The 17500-nt window shown below is 48.1% G+C and overlaps 1 protein-coding gene across 1 annotated transcript in view; it reads left to right on the forward strand.

Annotated features, from left to right (window-relative positions):
• grin2ba (glutamate receptor, ionotropic, N-methyl D-aspartate 2B, genome duplicate a) overlaps positions 1-17500 on the forward strand; it is a 74663-nt gene that overhangs the window by 30540 nt on the left and 26623 nt on the right. The window contains exons 4-6 of the mRNA XM_062530925.1: positions 11133-11276; positions 11729-11999; positions 14712-14907. Of these exons, the coding sequence (XP_062386909.1) occupies positions 11133-11276; positions 11729-11999; positions 14712-14907 (611 nt within the window). The remainder of the gene's footprint in view (positions 1-11132; positions 11277-11728; positions 12000-14711; positions 14908-17500) is intronic.

Consider the following 17500-nt stretch of genomic DNA (forward strand, 5'->3'; position numbering starts at 1 on the left):
GGACAGAACGAGGGGGTGGGCAGAGACATCGGGGGCGAGGGGACGGGGATGGGGGGAACGGGGGGGCAAACAGAAGCCCTGGCCAGTGGACAGCACAGCAGACCGGCATGAGGCGCAGAGCCGAAACACACTGAGGTATTTGGGGGCCGAGGGAAGAACAAGTGGCTTTGAACAGCAGACCGGGACAGAAAACGGAAATGTGAGGAAAGTGAAATGAAGTGGGGGGGGGGGGGGGGGGGGGCCTGAGGATGCTGGCAGGAAAAACTTAAAATAGACAGAGAAGAAGATGAAGAAGAAGAAGAAAAAAATACAACTCAGTATGCGTATACTGTACAGCATTAAAGAAAAAAGATCACATCCTCTGTTTTAGACACAAGTCAGCCACCACAGCGGCTCCATGCTGATTATGGAGTCAAGCATCCTCTTCTCTCCAGCACGCCCTTAGCCATCTCTCCATCTCTCCATCCCTCCATTCCTCCATCCCTCCATCCCTTCCTCCTTCTTCCACTCCTCTGATGGTGAGCAGATTGAGGAGGAGCGACCCTGGACATATTGCGTGCACTAAACACACAAATAAAACAAACATTCACCAGTTACACCCCCCCCCCCCACAAATGCAAACGCATTGCTGTGCAGATAATAAGTGGAATAATTCAAAATGAAAATCCATGGCTGGGCCTCTGCCCCCTTCTCCCTTCCTGGAGCCGATAAGGGGCTGGCCCCGGGGGCAGGGAAATGAGAAAAATCGACTTGCTCCGTCTCCAAAGCGTTTATCAGTTTTGTGCGTGTCAGACTATTTAATGGATTGACGTGTGCGACTCGACGGTGGCACAAATAAAGTTACTGCAGGGGTTTTATTTATGCCTCTGATAACCAGGCAGGCAGGCTCCCAAAAAGCCTTAAAGCCACAGAAGCAACAGTGCTGCTCTCACCCCCATCCTCTCCACTGCATCTGCATATTTCCTGTGCTCACCTCCAGGCAAGACATCACAGAGCAACAGCGCTGAGCACTGATGTACAAGATTATAATTCAGCAGAGAAGCCTACTGTACATCATGAGCAATTAGGTGGCCATAGGATGTCTTAATTTTTAAGGGAAGATGTACTGTCTGTGTTTTGTGTGCGTGTGTGTGTGTGTGTGTGTATGCGTGTATGTTTGTTTGTGTATGTGTGTTTGTATGTATGTGGTCTGTGTGTGTTTGTGTGTGTACTGTATGTGTGCATATGTTGTTTAGTGTGTTGCTCTGTCAGGTACTGTGAGTGTTTGTATCCGTGTGAGTGTGTTGTGTCAGGTGTGTGTGTGTGTGTGTGTGTGTGTGTGTGTGTGTGTGTGTGAGAGAGAGAGAGGGAGGAAGGAGCATCAATGACAAGCAGATGTCAGAACAGCTGGCGAGTTTCTCTGGAGGCTGTGGTCAAGCCCCCATCTTCACCTGCTGTGGAAGAGAAGATTGCAGCATATCTGTGTTGGCTTAACGGAGGCGTTTGGAATGCTTCACACTCAGCTTATCGTAGAGCACAAAACGAATGGGACCTGAAGACTGTCATCCCAGTCTTGTCACAATGAGTAACCAAAGTGATCTCTGTGTGTGTGTGTGTGTGGGTGTGTGCGTGTGTGTGTGTGTGTCGTGCGTGTGCGTGCGTGTGCGTGCCTGTGTGTGTGTGTGTGTGTGTGTGTGTGTGTGTGTGTGTACGTGCATGTGTGTGTGTGTATGCACGTGCATGATGTGTGTGATGTGTGCAAGAGCACGCTTGTCATGTGTGATGTCACTGTGCTTCAGATATTTTTAGAATCGGTGGGAAATTGATTTCTTTTAATTAGGAATTCAGCTCAGATGGAGTGAGAGAGTAGAGAAAGGGAGCAGAGATCAAACGGAGGGAGGAGAGGCAGAGGGGTGGAGTGGTGGAGCGGGGGGGGGGCAGGAGAGGAAAATGGTCATGTTGAATTATGTATATAAAGCATCTTTAAAGAGAGATTAATGGAAAGGTACTGTAGTGGGGATGGTTTTTTCATTGTGTTTACTGGAGGGCTATCGGACGATCTGAATATTGTTGTGGGGGATGAGTGATGTCGCTTTCCATGTTGCTGACCATCAAGTCTGAACACGTTTCATCTCTGCTCAATTTCAATATGAACTTGCCTTTGGATAGATGAGAACCAGAGAGAGAGAGAGAGAGAGAGAGAGAGAGAGAGAGAGAGAGAGAGAGAGAGAGAGAGAGAGAGAGAGAGAGAGAGAGAGAGAGAGAGAGAGAGAGAGAGAGAGAGAGAGAGAGAGAGAGAGAGAGAGAGAGAGAGAGAGAGAGAGAGAGAGAGAGGGAGGGAGAAACGGATGATAGAGACTAAAGTGAGAGGTGCCAGGACTCAGTCGGCAGCAAGCCACAGCTGGTGAGCCGGTGTGTAGCCACAGTGTGGGAGAGGAAGTGGTGTGTGTGTGTGTGTGTGTCTGTGTGTGTGTGTCTGTCTGTGTGTCTGTCCGCTAGCCTGTGTGTGTGTAAGACACCTGTCGTGAGCTGTGAATGCTCCAACGTTACGGTTCTTTTGGGGTGAGGAGGAGGGTTGTTTCAGTTGCTGTCTGTAAAGGCCAGTCCAAACACAAGATCCGCGACGAGACGAGCTGCAACATTCTAAAAACCAGCGACGTTCTAAAACTCTGCAACTAAGATTTGACATGTTGAATGTTTAGCGACGGCTTGCAACTGCTTGCAACTGCTTGCAACTTTTGATTCACACCGCCGCAACTGCTCTCCGCAACCGTCTCAGACCGTCGCGAATCTTTGGTTTGAACTGGCCTTAACAAACATAAAGAAAGTGGAGAAGCAGCCAGTCAGCATCTACTGTACGTACGTGTGAGAGCAGCTCTGCTGTGAGAGCAGCTCTGCTGTGAGAGCTTGTTGTTCTGTGTTGTTTCAGGCCTGGGGAGGCTGATGAGCTGCACAGAGAGGCGGGAGGATGAGAGAAAGTTTGGAGTTGAAATTGCATTGATTTTTGTTTTGCGTGTGTGTGTGTGTGTGTGTGTGTGTGTGTGTGTGTGTGTGTGTGTGTGTGTGTGTGTGTGTGTGTGTGTGTGTGTGTGTGTGTGTATATGTGTGTCTGAGTCTGAGTGTGTGTGTGTGTGTGAGAGAGAGAGAGAGCGGCACACCCTTCATGAAGAGAAATAATACTGCAGCTTCATGCCTCCAGTACAAAGCTTCTGAATGTGTTTCGATTCCTCTGCACGCTGTATCTGTGCTACCTATTAGTGAGTCACCGGCTCCTTTCTCCTCTCTTCTGACTAGTCTCTCTCTTCTTTCTCTTTATCTCTCTCTACCTATCTTCTCTCTGTTTATATATATATCCCTCTATCTCTCTCTCTCAAAATTCTGCTCAAAGGTGCTTTATTGGCATGACAGATTGCTGGTACTGCCAAAGTGGCTCCACGGTGGAATCAGCATATTACGGGAGTGTAGTCTCTCTCATCTTTTTCATACCTACTCCCCTCCTTCTCGCAGTCTCATCCTCCTGCTCTTAAATGCAGCCGTTTTCCAAAAAATTCTGCTGTCAAAAGAGGTTTTGCTTGCACGACAAGGTTGTCCCGTGTATTCCCATAACATTCACAAGTGCATTAGACTGTCTCCTCTTTTTCCTCCAGCATCCTCCCTCTAGCTTCAATCTCATGCAATATCTCCCTTTTTTTCCTTTCTCCCTGGTATCTGTGTTTTTTTTCTTGTTTAATCTTTTGATCGACTCTCAGCCTTGTGTGTGTGTGTGTGCAGGAGATAAAGGGAGGGAGAGAGAGAGAGAGAGACTGTTGATGAGTGTGAATTAAAAATGCTGGACCTTGTTGAGACAGTTCCTGTTCATCTGATGACCTTAATGGTTTGTGGTGTGTGCACACATTCACAGTTCTTTTGTTATCTAGGGCAGAAAGCGGGGAGTAACACTAGAGGGAGAGGCACTGGTTCACACACACACACACACACACACACACACACACACACACACACACACACGTGTGTATGTGTGTGCGTGTTTGTGTGTACATGCAGGCGCACATGTGTTTAGGTGGATAGGTGGGCGTTGTGTGAGACGCAGAGGGAGAAGAGCTGCAGGGATACAGAAACTGTTACTCACATACAGTATGTTTCATTGTATGTATGTGTGCACACACACGTGTGTTAGTGTGTGTGTGTGTGTAGTTTGCCATATCTATGCCTATGTGTGAAGGCGGAGACGAAAGAAAGAGAGAAAGTGCTTCCAAAAAAAACGAGGGAGGAAGTTACATGCTGTTTCCCTCCGAACGGCAGATGCCAGGAGCGAAGGAGATGTTGTGAAGAATTCATGAGACGAGTCACACTTTTGGGTTTCTCTCCCTATACAACATGGAGTGGGACACATTCACTGCTCCTTTGTGTTACTCTGAGCATGGGGTGACGACCTCTCAGTACACCCCCCCCCCCTTCTCTCCACCCGACCCCGGAAAAAAGAAGTTCCTCTCTCCCTTGTGTGGCCTTGGAGTCTAGGATGGGAAGAGCTCGGTTAGCAGTTAGTGGGTGGGTGGTGGTAGTAGATTGGCTTATTGTCTCGCCCTGTCTTGTAGCATGTTCCGCTTTGGAAATACTCCTGTCATGCCAATAAAACAGATTTGAATTTTAATTCTGGTAAATGGAGGAAGGCGCAGCAGTGGGGAGGCAGAAAGACAAGTGGGAGAGGAGGAGGAGGGAGGGAAAGAGAGAGATGATAGCTGAAAGAGAGGGAGAGAGAGAGAGAAAGAAAGAGAGAGAGAGAGAGAGAGAGAAAGAAACTGGGCTTTCAACATCTCAGGAAGTATTCCTTTATTCCGTCTTTGGTCTTTTAGCTAAGAACAGACACCACGCACACACACACACGCACACACACACACACACACACACACACACACACACACACACACAGGCGCACGCCCAGTAAAGGATGGACTGCTTTGGCTGTATGATGTGCTACTGTCCTGCCTGCTGCCACAGGCTCAATGCCCTGCGCATATCTCCACCAGAGGCAACAGAGAGCACCTGTGGTGGGAGCAGGTCCATCTCCCTCCTGCAACGCCCGCCAGCCCGCCACACTTCCACCCGCGCCTAATGCGCTCGCAAAGCTGGCACTAGAGCAGAGCCTGTTAGCGGAGAAGCCTTTTGGTGTGAAGTAGCTGTAGAAGTAACATGGCTCATGGCCCAAGAGAGAGAGAGAGAGAACGAGAACGAGAGAGAGAGAGAGAGAGAGAGAGAGAGAGAGAGAGAGAGAGAGAGATCCGCACACAGGTGGATTGGGCTGTGGGCGGCAGAGAAGTCATGGCTAATGCAAAACGGGTAAAGTCACCCAGAGGGTAGAGCCAGGACTGATGAAAGGAGGAGGATGTTTCTGCCAGCGTCCCCGAAGCCTTCACTCGCGTACACAGACTGCATGAGCGTAAACATATGCTCACGCATACATACACACACACACACACACAAAGAGTATGGGCTGCAGCCAACAGTCACTATCCTGTAGCTAGTGATCTTGGGACTTTTGGTGTAAAGAAGGCGAGATCAGTTCAGTCAAAACGTTTTTTTTTTTGTCTGAGGCAGGCCTTGTTTTCATCTCAAGTACCTCTCTCTCTCTCTCTCTCTTTCTCTCTCTCTCTCTCTATTTGCTCTTTCTAAAATATCCAGACTAGCTATGTCCTAATCAAAATCATGTGCGGGGCAAAATTAGCCAAATGTTTTAATCAAGACCTAGGCATATTTTTTTTCCATAATTAAGTTTCAAAAAAGTAGTTAAAATAAGGTCAGAGCTAATTAGGTGATGTCTGACAAATGTGAGAACTAATTAAGTCTCTGTGTGTTTGATTAAAGATAAGGAGGAGTTTTTTTTATGATAAAAATATGATGAGAAAGCATAAGAGGGTGACGAAGTAGAGCCAGGAGAGGGGGAGGGGGGAGGGGGGGATGGAGAGATAGAGAGCAGAGAGATGGGGAGGAGGGCAGAGAGATGGGAACGGCAGCTCTCACTGAGAGGCAGATATAATAGACATGTTCGGAGAGAGTGGAGGAAATAAATATAGAATTGATGGCTTGCTTATATTGACGTTGGTCGGCAGCAGCACAGTATAATTCTTCTTTGCGTGTGTGTGTGGTGTGTGTGTGTGTCTGTCTGTGTGTCTCTTTATGCGCTTGTGTGGGTGTGTGTCCTGTGGCTTTTAAATTTGCCAGACTTCTCTAGCAAGACCCAGCTGTTTGGCTCTCTCTCTCTCTCTCCCTCTCCCTCTTCCTCTCTCTCTCTCTCCCTGTTTCTCTCTCTCTTTCTGTATGTCTCACTTGTTCTCTCTCTCCTCCTCTCTCCTTCATTCTCTCCCTCGCTTTGTTTTTCTCTTGCATCTCCTCCCATCAGGCCATGCAGTAGTCAATAGCAACCCCCCCCCTCTCTCTCTCTTGAGTTCAAAGGAGACTTTACAGTGAGGATAGAAATATGCATTGCTGAGACCTTGAAGCATAAACACACACAAACACACAGACACACATATACATACACAAACACACACACACACACACACACACACACACACACACGTACACACACACTCACTCTCACTCTCACTCAGTCACACACTCACTCACTCACTCTAAACACCAACAAGGTCTGTTTAAAAACAACAGGGCTCAAATACCACCGTTTGAGAACGAGCCCGATCAATACCCTGCCAGCAGCGCGTGGACCAGGTGCTCTCATAAGGCTGCAGCAGTGCACTACCGCAAACACAAACACAGCCACACACACACACTCGCATGGACTGATACTCGTACATGTCATGCACTCACTGTACGTACGCTCAGAGCGAGGGAGTGTGTGTGTGTGTGTGTGTGTGTGTGTGTGTGTGTGTGTGTGTTTGTATGGAAATGCCACAGAGACGGTTATACAATGCCATCACGGTATTTTGGCCACAATTTTATATGGTTGCAAATATTTGATTCTGTGATGCATTGAAATGTATTTCTCCCATATGTTACGTTTGTATGCGAGGAAGCATCTTGGCGTGGTAAATTTGTTGTCGACTCCTATCCAGTTGTTGTGATGCAAGCGAAGACCAATCCGTCTTGTAGGCTCAGATATAAAGTATATCAGAGTAGATGTATGCACCAAAATAAGATTGAATTAAATAATGATATTGAATAAATACATATTGCAACACTTGCTAATGGTATATTGCCTATACTACACTGTATAGTTTTTTTCTCCCATCTGTAATACGCAAACAAGTTAATGTGTGTGTGTGTGTGTGTGTGTGTGTGTGTGTGTGTGTGTGTGTGTGTGTGTGTGTGTGTGTGTGTGTGTGTGTGTGTGTGTGTGTGTGTGTGTGTGTGTGTGTGTGTGTGTGTGTGTGTGTGTGTGTGTGTGTGTGCGTGCGTGCGTGCGTGTGAGACTGAGCACATGTGTGAGCTGTCTGTCTCTCTGACAGAGCCTCTGCGCTGCGGGTGAGTGCCTCTGACTGGCCAGCCTGAAGCTCGGCTCACCTGGCCGGCAAGCGGGTCAGAACGAGCAGTCCGCCGCACCCCTCGTCCCCCCCCCCCTCCTTTCGCACCCCTCCCCTGCCCCCTCCTCCTTGCCCCTCTCAGCAGCCTCACCACCTGTTCTCCCTCCCCTCTGTCATGCCATCCTCTCCTCCCCCTTTTCCATCCTTCCGTCTTCATCCCCTTATTCTCACACTACACGTCCTCTGCTTCCTTTTTCTGCCTTCATTTTTTATTTTAAGCTCGGCAACGGTTACCTAATACTTAATCAGTGTAACAACATAAGCTTACACTTAATAAAAAATCTATATGTGTTCTTATAATGGCGGTACAAGATATACCTTAAGGTATTATTAGCTAGTTACAGTATATCTTTACATGAAAAATGTACATCGCAGTAATTCCCCCCCACTTTAAGCTTAAACCCAACTTGAAATGAAATAGACTCCTTTCTCACAGTGCCTTTTTCATTGGCAGCATTTAGTGGCGTCTTAAATGTGATGGAGGATTTTATTTGAATTGAGCTCAGATGGTGGTGAGTGAAGCCCTAGCAGAGAGGCAGTGAAGAGAGGACTGAGTGGAAGAGAGACATTCTGTACTGCAGCAGCTATACCGTACCTTCCCTTAGTGTGTCACACTGCATGCTTATTTATATTGAAGGTGTACAGTACCATCCTCCCCTTTGTAAACTCTTCTATGTCTGGATCTTAATCAGTTTAGTTCTCATTTGTTTTATATCCCTTTAGCCATGTAGGTGAGATGGAATATCGTTTTATGCCTTTATCACATGTACGTCTGTGTGCTGCAATGTCTGTGTCTTTCTGTGTGTGTGTGTGTGTGTGTGTGTGTGTCTGTGTGAGTGTGTGAGAGAGAGTGTTTGTATTTTGACTGGTTTGCCTATACCCATAATCTTCCTTTCTCTTTTGGTCTGAAAGAGCACATTTAGTTTAAACCTTTCCCTCCTCGTTCTCCTGTCCTGTTTAGTGTTTTAAGAGGTAGACTCTTCTACTGTCACTTTTCTCTTTTGTCCTTGCTCCTTCTCTCTCTCTCTCTCTCTCTCTCTCTGTCTCTCTCTCTTTCTCTCTCTTTTTGTCTCTCTCTCTTCCCTTCAGTGTCTCCAACTATCTCAGTCTCACCCTTTTATTCCCTTTCTCCACCTTTCTCTCTGCCTCTCCGTCTCCGTCTCCCCTCCCCTGCTTTTGTGCTGTGGAGGCAGGCAGGGCTGTGGTGGTGGCGGGGCTCAGCGGCTGACCCAGCTCTGGCATGCCCTCTCCGGCACCTTAATGCCTCTTAATCGATAACCTTGCGTCGTGTGTCGGGAGGACAGCAAGCCGCTGGAATAATTGTGGCCATAAATGAAGCCAGCACTTTTTCCCCACTACGACTTTTTCACTTCCACTGCAAGAACTGTCTCTTCCCCCCTCCCCGTTCGCAACACACACACACACACACACACACACACACACACACACACACACACACACACACACCACTATCTTGTTTCTTTTTTTTTTTGATAAAGGCTAATGAAAATTCCACAGGCCTATGGCATGCTGAATGACTGTGCTGGCTAGTGCATTAAAAGTGCTCTTAGAAGAAGAGGGAGAAGGAGGGAGAGTGACCAGGAGGAGGAGGAAGAGGAGGAGGGGTGGAGAGGGGGCTGGGAATTCAATTATATCTGTGTCCTGGCAGTAATTTCAGTGGAATAAATGGGACAGCGAGAGAGAGAGCGATAGAGAGATGGAGGGACACTGCAGCGGAGAGATACAGCAGCCAGAGGAGAGGAGAGGAGAGGAGAGGAGAGGAGAGGGGGACAGATTTATTCAAAGCTACTCCAAACATCTGATACTCCAAGATGCAATTTGACGTCATGGACTCTACCCACGGGTGGAAATGGGTGTTATGCAAGCAAAGTGCAGCCGTGTAATGAGCTGATTTGTATGTTTCAGCTCCCTCCCTGTGATCAGTCTGGGAGTGCAGCAGCAGCAGAAACACTGTAACAGTTTGTCTTGGGGGACCAACACTTTTGAATTACTCCCTTTGCTCCTCTATATAGCATACTGTAGAGCTATTGAAACTATAGGGGAGCCCCACGTATATTTCAAGCTCTGGTGTGCATTTTGGCAGGTGCAGTAGGCCTATAGTTTTTGCCATCTTGTTGGCTGGATTTTTTTTTTTAATAATCTACTGCACTTCATCTTTGTGCAGGATCAGTGCCACGGAAACTGTTGGGTGTTGATCCATTTGCCTACTTCGCAGAGACCAATTTAGCACAGAATGTCGGCCAGTCTTGTTTTAGAAGAGGCTACAGAATCTGACCACAGACGGTTGTAAGCCCAGAAGCAGTGAAGCCTAGCCTAGCCTAGACGAGTCTTGTGTTGCCATGATTATACTGTTTTCAATGGAAGTGGTCGTACGTTTTTTGGTAACTCCAGGGTGTTGGGAGCTGAAAAAAGAACCTCCCTCAAAATAACATCCCTCAAATAGATCCATTAGTCTCAGGCAATGGCATGCAATTTCTGCTACCTATGTGTCAGTGGCAGATCGTGCTCTGCTCCACCGTCATGATGAATCTAGTTGACCCTTCCCTTCTGGCGAACCAGTGCAGTCGCTCCCCAGTGATTCCAATAACCTGGGCTCACGTGGATAGAGTGTGAGCCTTCATACCGCTCTCTCTCTCTCTCTCTCTCTCTCTCATTCTTTCTCTCTCTCAGACTCACACACACACACTCACACACACACACACACACACACACACACACACACACACACACACACTATACACGGCAGCCTGGCAGCTTCCTTCAGGCGCTACACCAGGAAAAGTAGGACGCCATTGCCATCAAATGGCTTTGTGACATCAGGAGGCAGTGCACCATACAGCCCTTTGGGGAAGGAGGAGATGATGGGGGGATGGGATGGGGGGAGAGGTGAAGAAAGGAGGAGAAGAAAGGAGAAGGAGATAGAGGTGCGCATGGAGTACCTTGGGCGTGATGTGCTTACCTGGGCATGTGTGAATGTTACATGCTAGATTTACATTTCGCTCCAAGGAAGTATCTTATTGTTCTGTACCTTCACTATCTATGGAACATGCACAAATGTGAGAAAGCAAAATATGTTTTGTTCACAAGCTCAACTTTCATCCACACACAGATGCACACACACACACATATACACATACCCCTGTGTTCTCGCCAGCTCAGTGGTATCTCCCCAATCTCATTAATGCGCAAACAAGGTAACGGATCGACCCATGTGCCTCCCCGAGGGGGAGTTGAGGCTTTGATGTTGAGCGAAGCCGGAGAGACATCAGCGCTCTCCCTGACTTTACAGATCTGACCGATTTCACACGATTTCCACAATGAGGAACACTGGTCAACGAAAGCACACGCCAAAACAACTAAACACAAGAGTGCTCTCACCTACTGCACTCTATGGCTAACTTAGATTAAAGAGGAAGCTCAGTGAGTCTGCTATACTCCATGTCACTTTGACTCCCTCAGGAATTCAGCAGCCAATAGAAAGAAAAAAAAAACCTCCAGCTTCCTCGTCCTCAGTGAGATGTGGTTGGCATCATGGGAAATGTAGTATATTTCTAACCAGCTGACTTTACTGCTGTCTTTATCCTTTCTCCTCAGGATGACAACTCCATGTTTTTCCAGTTCGGCCCCTCCATCGAGCAGCAGGCCTCAGTCATGCTCAACATCATGGAGGAGTACGACTGGTACATCTTCTCCATCGTCACCACTTACTATCCTGGCTATCAGGACTTTGTTACCAAGGTAACCACCACTCGTCTCCATACTCTGAGGTCAGCTAAGGTCTGACTTTTAACAGCGATGCAGTAGCCTCCATTTACTCTGTTACTAAGAAAAAAACACTCATGGAAAATATTTGGCTAGCTGAAATATTTATAGGATTGTTGTAGTTCATGTGTAGGTTCATGTGTGGGTCATTTGTTTGGTTATCACTGTTATGTTTGTTAGACAACCATATTCAATTTTCCTGGGTGGCTGAACTTCCAGAACAGCTATACTCTTGCAGTTTAATTTCCCTATGATCATGGTCATTGATGGTCATTCATTCACCAACTGAGAAAACACATTTCTAGGTCTTGTGTGAAAACAAATCCCAACCCTTGGTTCCTCTGAGAGCCACATCAACCCCAGTGGTATGGTTCTGTCACTGTCACTTCAGCGCACTAGTGTGACGAGCTCTTCTGTGTGCTCCCCAGGTCCGCAGCACCATAGAGAACAGCTTCGTGGGCTGGGAGCTGGAGGAGGTGCTGCTCCTGGACATGTCGGTGGACGACGGCGACTCCAAGATCCAGAACCAGCTGAAGAAGCTGCAGAGCCCCGTCATCCTGCTCTACTGCACCAAGGAGGAGGCCGCCACCATCTTTGAGGTGGCGCACTCCGTCGGCCTCACCGGTTATGGTTACACGTGGATCATACCATCGCTGGTGGCGGGGGACACATACCACATCCCTGCCGAGTTCCCTATAGGTAGGCTACAGCAAAACACACTATATACAGTGAATACTGTACATATGACAAACAAACAACATATCCGTTAACACATGCAGTCACAAACTTGCATACAAATATATATCGGAAGACCCCTAATTGTCGGCCGTTTCGTTCGAAAATTCTAAAACAACAATGTTTTTAAATACCTTAAAATGACATTTGCTAAATGAACCTCACATATTTCGGTAGCCATAGGTGTGTATATTAGAACAATATCTGGCTTGGTTCTTACCGGGGCTTTTATCGCCTGAAATATCCAATTTAGTTTACCATGCCCGGGAGTTTAGCGCTGGCCGGGGGGGTTCATATTGTCGGCCTTTTCACATTCTACATCAAAGATTCGACAACAGAGCAAGATAGATCACAGACCGGATAATACGATACGTTGAAGTGCGTTCTATGACTCCATAGGCGCCATTTTGATAAGCTCAGGTGTCGTCACAGAGGCTGGCTACCGTGGGAATCATAAACATTAACTGAACATCTTGCTCCGCTCTAGAATCTTTGCTGTAAATCAACGGTTAGCTCGTCGCTAATCAAAATTCCACCGGAGCTTCAAGCGGTTTTGTAAATGCAGCCTTACAACAGTGTTTTACAGCTCTTCAAGTCACGGTAAAATGTCATTTTTGGTACATAGGTCATTAAGAGACACTTATGGTGTGGGTGCTTGCGTTTCTTTATGAATCCTCCGTCTTAGTTTGTATAGAAATTAATATTAAGTTGCACATACACAGAAGTGTCCGACAACCCGTGCCGTCCGACAATACGTGCCGCTCCGATACGCAACATATCCGTTAAGACATGCAGTCACACACATGCATACAAATATATACACACACAGGCAGTATACACTCAGAAGACACACACACACACACATGCCTAGATGCTCAGTGTGTGCGGTACATGTTGATCCAAACCGTTGAGCTGAGGCTCAGAGCTCCACATATGGCCATGCTTCCGCCCACCCGTCCTGCTCAGACGCAGCGCGGTGCAGAGTTCCAGGAGGAAGTGTGAGTCAGGTTCCGCAGCAACAGCAGCAGCAGCAGCAGCAGCAGCAGCCGCAGCCGCTCCCAGCTGGTTGAGTCTGACCAGGTTTTAATGAGGGATGGGTGGGTGGATGCTGGCCAACGTCTGGCTGCTCTTTACTCGATCCGCATTCAGAATAAATGAGTTTGCGCGCATGTGTGTGTGTGTGTGTGCGTGTACGTGTGTTTTTCTTCCACCTCTTCCTAGATTGAGTGTCTAAGAGGTGGGAGCCAAGACGAAGAAGACATTAGATACACATGTAATGCGCGTGGCTTTAATGGGCGAAAAAGGTCACACGGGTAGTTCCTGCCAAGGTGGCGTCCTTTGCTAGTAATCACTTTAAGCACTTAAAGCACTTTACACACTTTATGTAGCAATTCAAAGTTATTACGGGGGTCAAGGAAGGGATTTAATTTAAAAGAAAAAAAAAACTAAAATGTGCACATAGAACTTCCATAAAAACCTCTTTCACACGCAATGCCGAAACACTGAGGGACGGTTAATTTGAGCCCCTTGATCCAACCTTCCATCTTCTCTCCCCCCCCTCTCTCTCTCTCTCTCTCTCTCTCTCTCTCCCTCTCTTTCTCTTTCTTTCGTTCTTTCCTTTTCTCTTTCTCTCTCCCTTCACTGTCACGCTTGAGGTGGGCCTGCGTCTGTGGCCCTCGTAATCCTTTAATGGAGTCTTAACTAACTGGCTGAGTGGGTGTGGATGCTAAGTGACTCGCCAGAGCTCCTCTGTTTACAATGCATCAGGGAGCGACCCAGAAGGTGTGCTCTGCGCCGCTGAGCTAATTCACTAATAGTCCGCCACGTCGAAATCCCTGCGGTTCTCTCTGGGGAGGGGGGGGGGGGGGGGGGGGCTCATCCATCCGTCCTCCTGGGTCATTTAACTCACGCACTCCTCCGGGGAGCGGTCAGTCTTATCCTCTCTCCGCCTCTAAATTGGTCCAGTACTCCTCTCCACCTGCACTTCCGCTGCAAAGTGTCGCCGCACCCCGGCTTGTGTTTAATGGGCTATCTTAAGGTCTAAGTGTGTGGTCACTTCGGGAGAGCGTCTTGAGACATTGGTACCTCATAACGGATGCTGTGAAGGCCGCTGTTCCTCATCGTGCTGCAGCCAGATCAGTGTGGCTTTAGTATCTAGTGGTGCTGTTTATGAAGTGGTTTTGGAAGTGTGAGGTTCCTCTGCGTACGTCATAGGCCAGTGTCTGTTGTGGAAGCTCGAATGGATTAGTCTCTTCCTTTTCTTTGTTCTTTTTATTACTGAAAAGATCACATTGTACGTGCGAGAGATGACAACTGAATATGTCTGGACATGTCCCAAGCACGCTCTTCAGATCTGATGATGTCTGTCTTTATTCAGTCTGGACATGGCAGTCTCCCCAGATTTTTATGTGAATGCAATGAATGTGTACTTCTTTAGCAAGGCTACCTACACAGAGCCAATGCCACTTATGTGTACAAATAGAAACATTTTTTTTTTTTTACTTTTTTGGTAACCTGTAGAAGCTGCTTTGATTGTAATCAAAGGGCTCCCAAATATCTGGTGCGAGGTACAATTTCACAAAACATTTGGCTGTGAGCGAATGCACTGGTTTGTCTGGAGCTCCCTTCTACACACGCGCTGCTTCCTAACATCTCTCCCCCTGTGTTCCTCTCCAGGCCTGATCTCGGTGTCGTACGACGAGTGGGACTACAGCCTGGAGGCCCGCGTGCGGGACGGCGTGGCCATCATCGCCAAGGCGACCACCAAGATGATGCTGGACCGCGGCGCGCACACGCTGCTCAAGTCGGAGTGCCACGGCACCCCCGACAGCAAGAAGGGCCCCATCACCGGGAACCCCAACGAAGTGCTAAGGTGATTTTCGGAGAGACGGGCCCTTAATCCCCCCTCTCCGCACCGCGCATAATGCCTATCAGCTCTGTCAAACCGGCTTATACTATACTTAGCCGCCGCGCCCACCGCAGCCACGGAGAGAGAGAGAGCGAGCGGGGCGAGCGTTCCGAGATGCAGGCAGGCAGGCGGGCAGGCGGGCGGGCGGGCGGGCAGATAGGGTGGTGCTGAGGCAGGCGAGCAGTCTGATAGTGTGTGTGTGTGTGTGTGTGCGTGTGTGTGTGTTGTGTGTTTGTGTGTGTGTGTGTGTGTGTGTGTGTGTATTGTGTGTGGGTGTGTGTGTTTGTGTGTGTGTGTGTGTGTGTGTGTGTGTGTGTTGTGTGTGTGTTGTGTGTGTGTGTGTGTGTCTGTGGGTGTGTGTGTGCGTGCGCCGTGCTCTGCAGCGCTTTTCAGAGCAAGTCGTCTAATTGATCCCAGTGGCTTTGGGGGGTCTGCAAACAAGCAGGCTGTTTTTGTTAGCGCTGCAGAGCACAACAGTCAGATGTCTTGGGTGCTGTTCTAGGGCAGAATGTGTGTGTTTTTTTCCCCATGTGTGTTTGTGTGGTCGAGGGTGTGTGTGTGTGTGTGTTTGTGGTGTGCGTGGTCGAGTGTGTGTGTGTTTGTGTGTTTGTGGTGTATGAGTGGGGTCGAATGTGTGTGTGTGTGTGTGTGTGTGTGTGTGTCTGTGTGTGTGTGTCTGTGTGTGTGTCTGACGGCGTGCTCATTTTGAAGCTGTAGTTTGGGACGGAGCTCGTACGGCGGTGCAGGTTTTGCTATTGAGACGAGCCTCTCTGTTCATTTCCTGTTTGGGCTCAGGGCTGGTTCAGAGGCGTCTGTGTGTGCTATTTCTGGTGTCACATCACTCCCCCACCTGGGGATCCTCTGGGTCCTCTTGATTCTCAGTGTGCTCTTCGGCTAGTTAGCGCATCTTCTCCCCTCCTGCCTCCGCAAAAACAAAACGCTTCGAGCTTTTCTGAGCTACCCCCCCCCCCCCAACACTCACACAGACCAATGCAGCGGTTTTGTTTTTTTTCCCAGACAGTCTGCTTATTCCATTTGAAAGTATTATGTCCTATTTCCATGGGCTGCCAGCTGACCAGAGCCTCTGCTGCTCTACTTGCTAAAAGCAGCGAGTGTTTACCAGGGCACTTCACTCCGGAAAAGAGGGACTCTCATTTGGTTCAGGTGTCTGTGAAAAAAAGGCGGAAATGAGAATCCTTTTCGTAGATTAGTAGGGCTGTCAAAAGTATTTGTCTAACTGTCTTGTCATGCATAGCTTACCTTGGACAGCATAAGAATGCTGAAATGCTCTTGTGTTATAGATAAATCTCTTTTTTTCTGTTGCCCACACATACACATGACTGCGGCTTAGTTTCCCACCAATGTGATCAAAGCGCAAACCCAGAAACGAGATCAGAGAGCTCCTTCTTTTGTTTGAGACCGATTGGGTTCATAACTCTGTTCTCTCTCTCTCTCTCCCTCTCTCTCTCTCTCTCTCTCTCTTTCTCTCTTTCTCTCTAACTCTTTCTTTCTCTCTCTCTTTGTCTCTCTCCCTCTCTTTCTCTCTCACTCTTTCTTTCTCACTCTTTCTTTATCTCTATCTCTCTCTCTCTCTCACACACACACACACACACACACACACACTGCCTAGCTCAGTTGTGAGTTATTGGGCTCCATGTGTGTTCTCCAGCCCTTCCCCCGACTCCTCCAGTGTCTATTTGGCACTAGTGAAGTTCCAGATTGCCAGTACTCGAGTTGCGCGGGCTCCTCTCCAGTGAGGTCGTGCGGTTGTGGCATGGAGTGTCTCGCGCTCTGTGCTTTTCCTCGAGCCCCCCTCGGAAAGGTTCAGTTTATTTGGTGAGGAGTGGACCGCTTTATGGCGCTTTCGGGAGACGTAAATACGGTTCCTGTTTATGACGGTGTTTAATGGAAATGGGTCAAGCAGCTGTCTTCACTTTCTCTGGCCTCCTCTTGCCATCTCTCTTCCACACTCCTCCACAATCCAACGTTTCTCCCACCATGTCACAGGCTTCCACAGAGCCCATCTCCTTTAACTTACTGTATCACTTTGCCCAATATTTACCTTTAGGCTCTCTCTGTTGCTCTCTCTCTCTCTCTTTCTCTTTCTCTCTCCCTTTCTCTTCTCTAGCTCAATCTCTCTCCTCTCTCTCTCTCTCTCCCTCTCTCGCTCACTCTCTCTCCTTCTTTCCCTCTCCCTCTTTGTCCTTGTCATCATTCTCTGCTGAATGTATTTGTGGACAAAATGCTTACTTGAAATGGAGATGACAGCTCAGTTCCTCTGCCTCTCCTCTCGCTATCTCTCTTCATCTCCTCTCCTCTGCATCTCTAATTCAATCACTCCTTTAGCAGATGTCATCAGAGCATTTTGGATAATACAAATTTGTGCACTTTCACACACTCACACACAATGCCATAACCACACACACAGACTCACATGCTCAGAGAGAGATGTGGAGAGGGAGAGGGAGAGGGAGAGGGAGAGGGGGAGGGAGTGAGAGAGAGAGAGAGAGAGCGAGGGATAGAGAGAGAGAGGGAGGGGTGGAAGGAGTGAGGGAGA

The sequence above is a fragment of the Sardina pilchardus genome, chromosome 3 (genome assembly GCF_963854185.1).
Source record: "Sardina pilchardus chromosome 3, fSarPil1.1, whole genome shotgun sequence".
NCBI classification, from domain to species: domain Eukaryota; kingdom Metazoa; phylum Chordata; class Actinopteri; order Clupeiformes; family Clupeidae; genus Sardina; species Sardina pilchardus.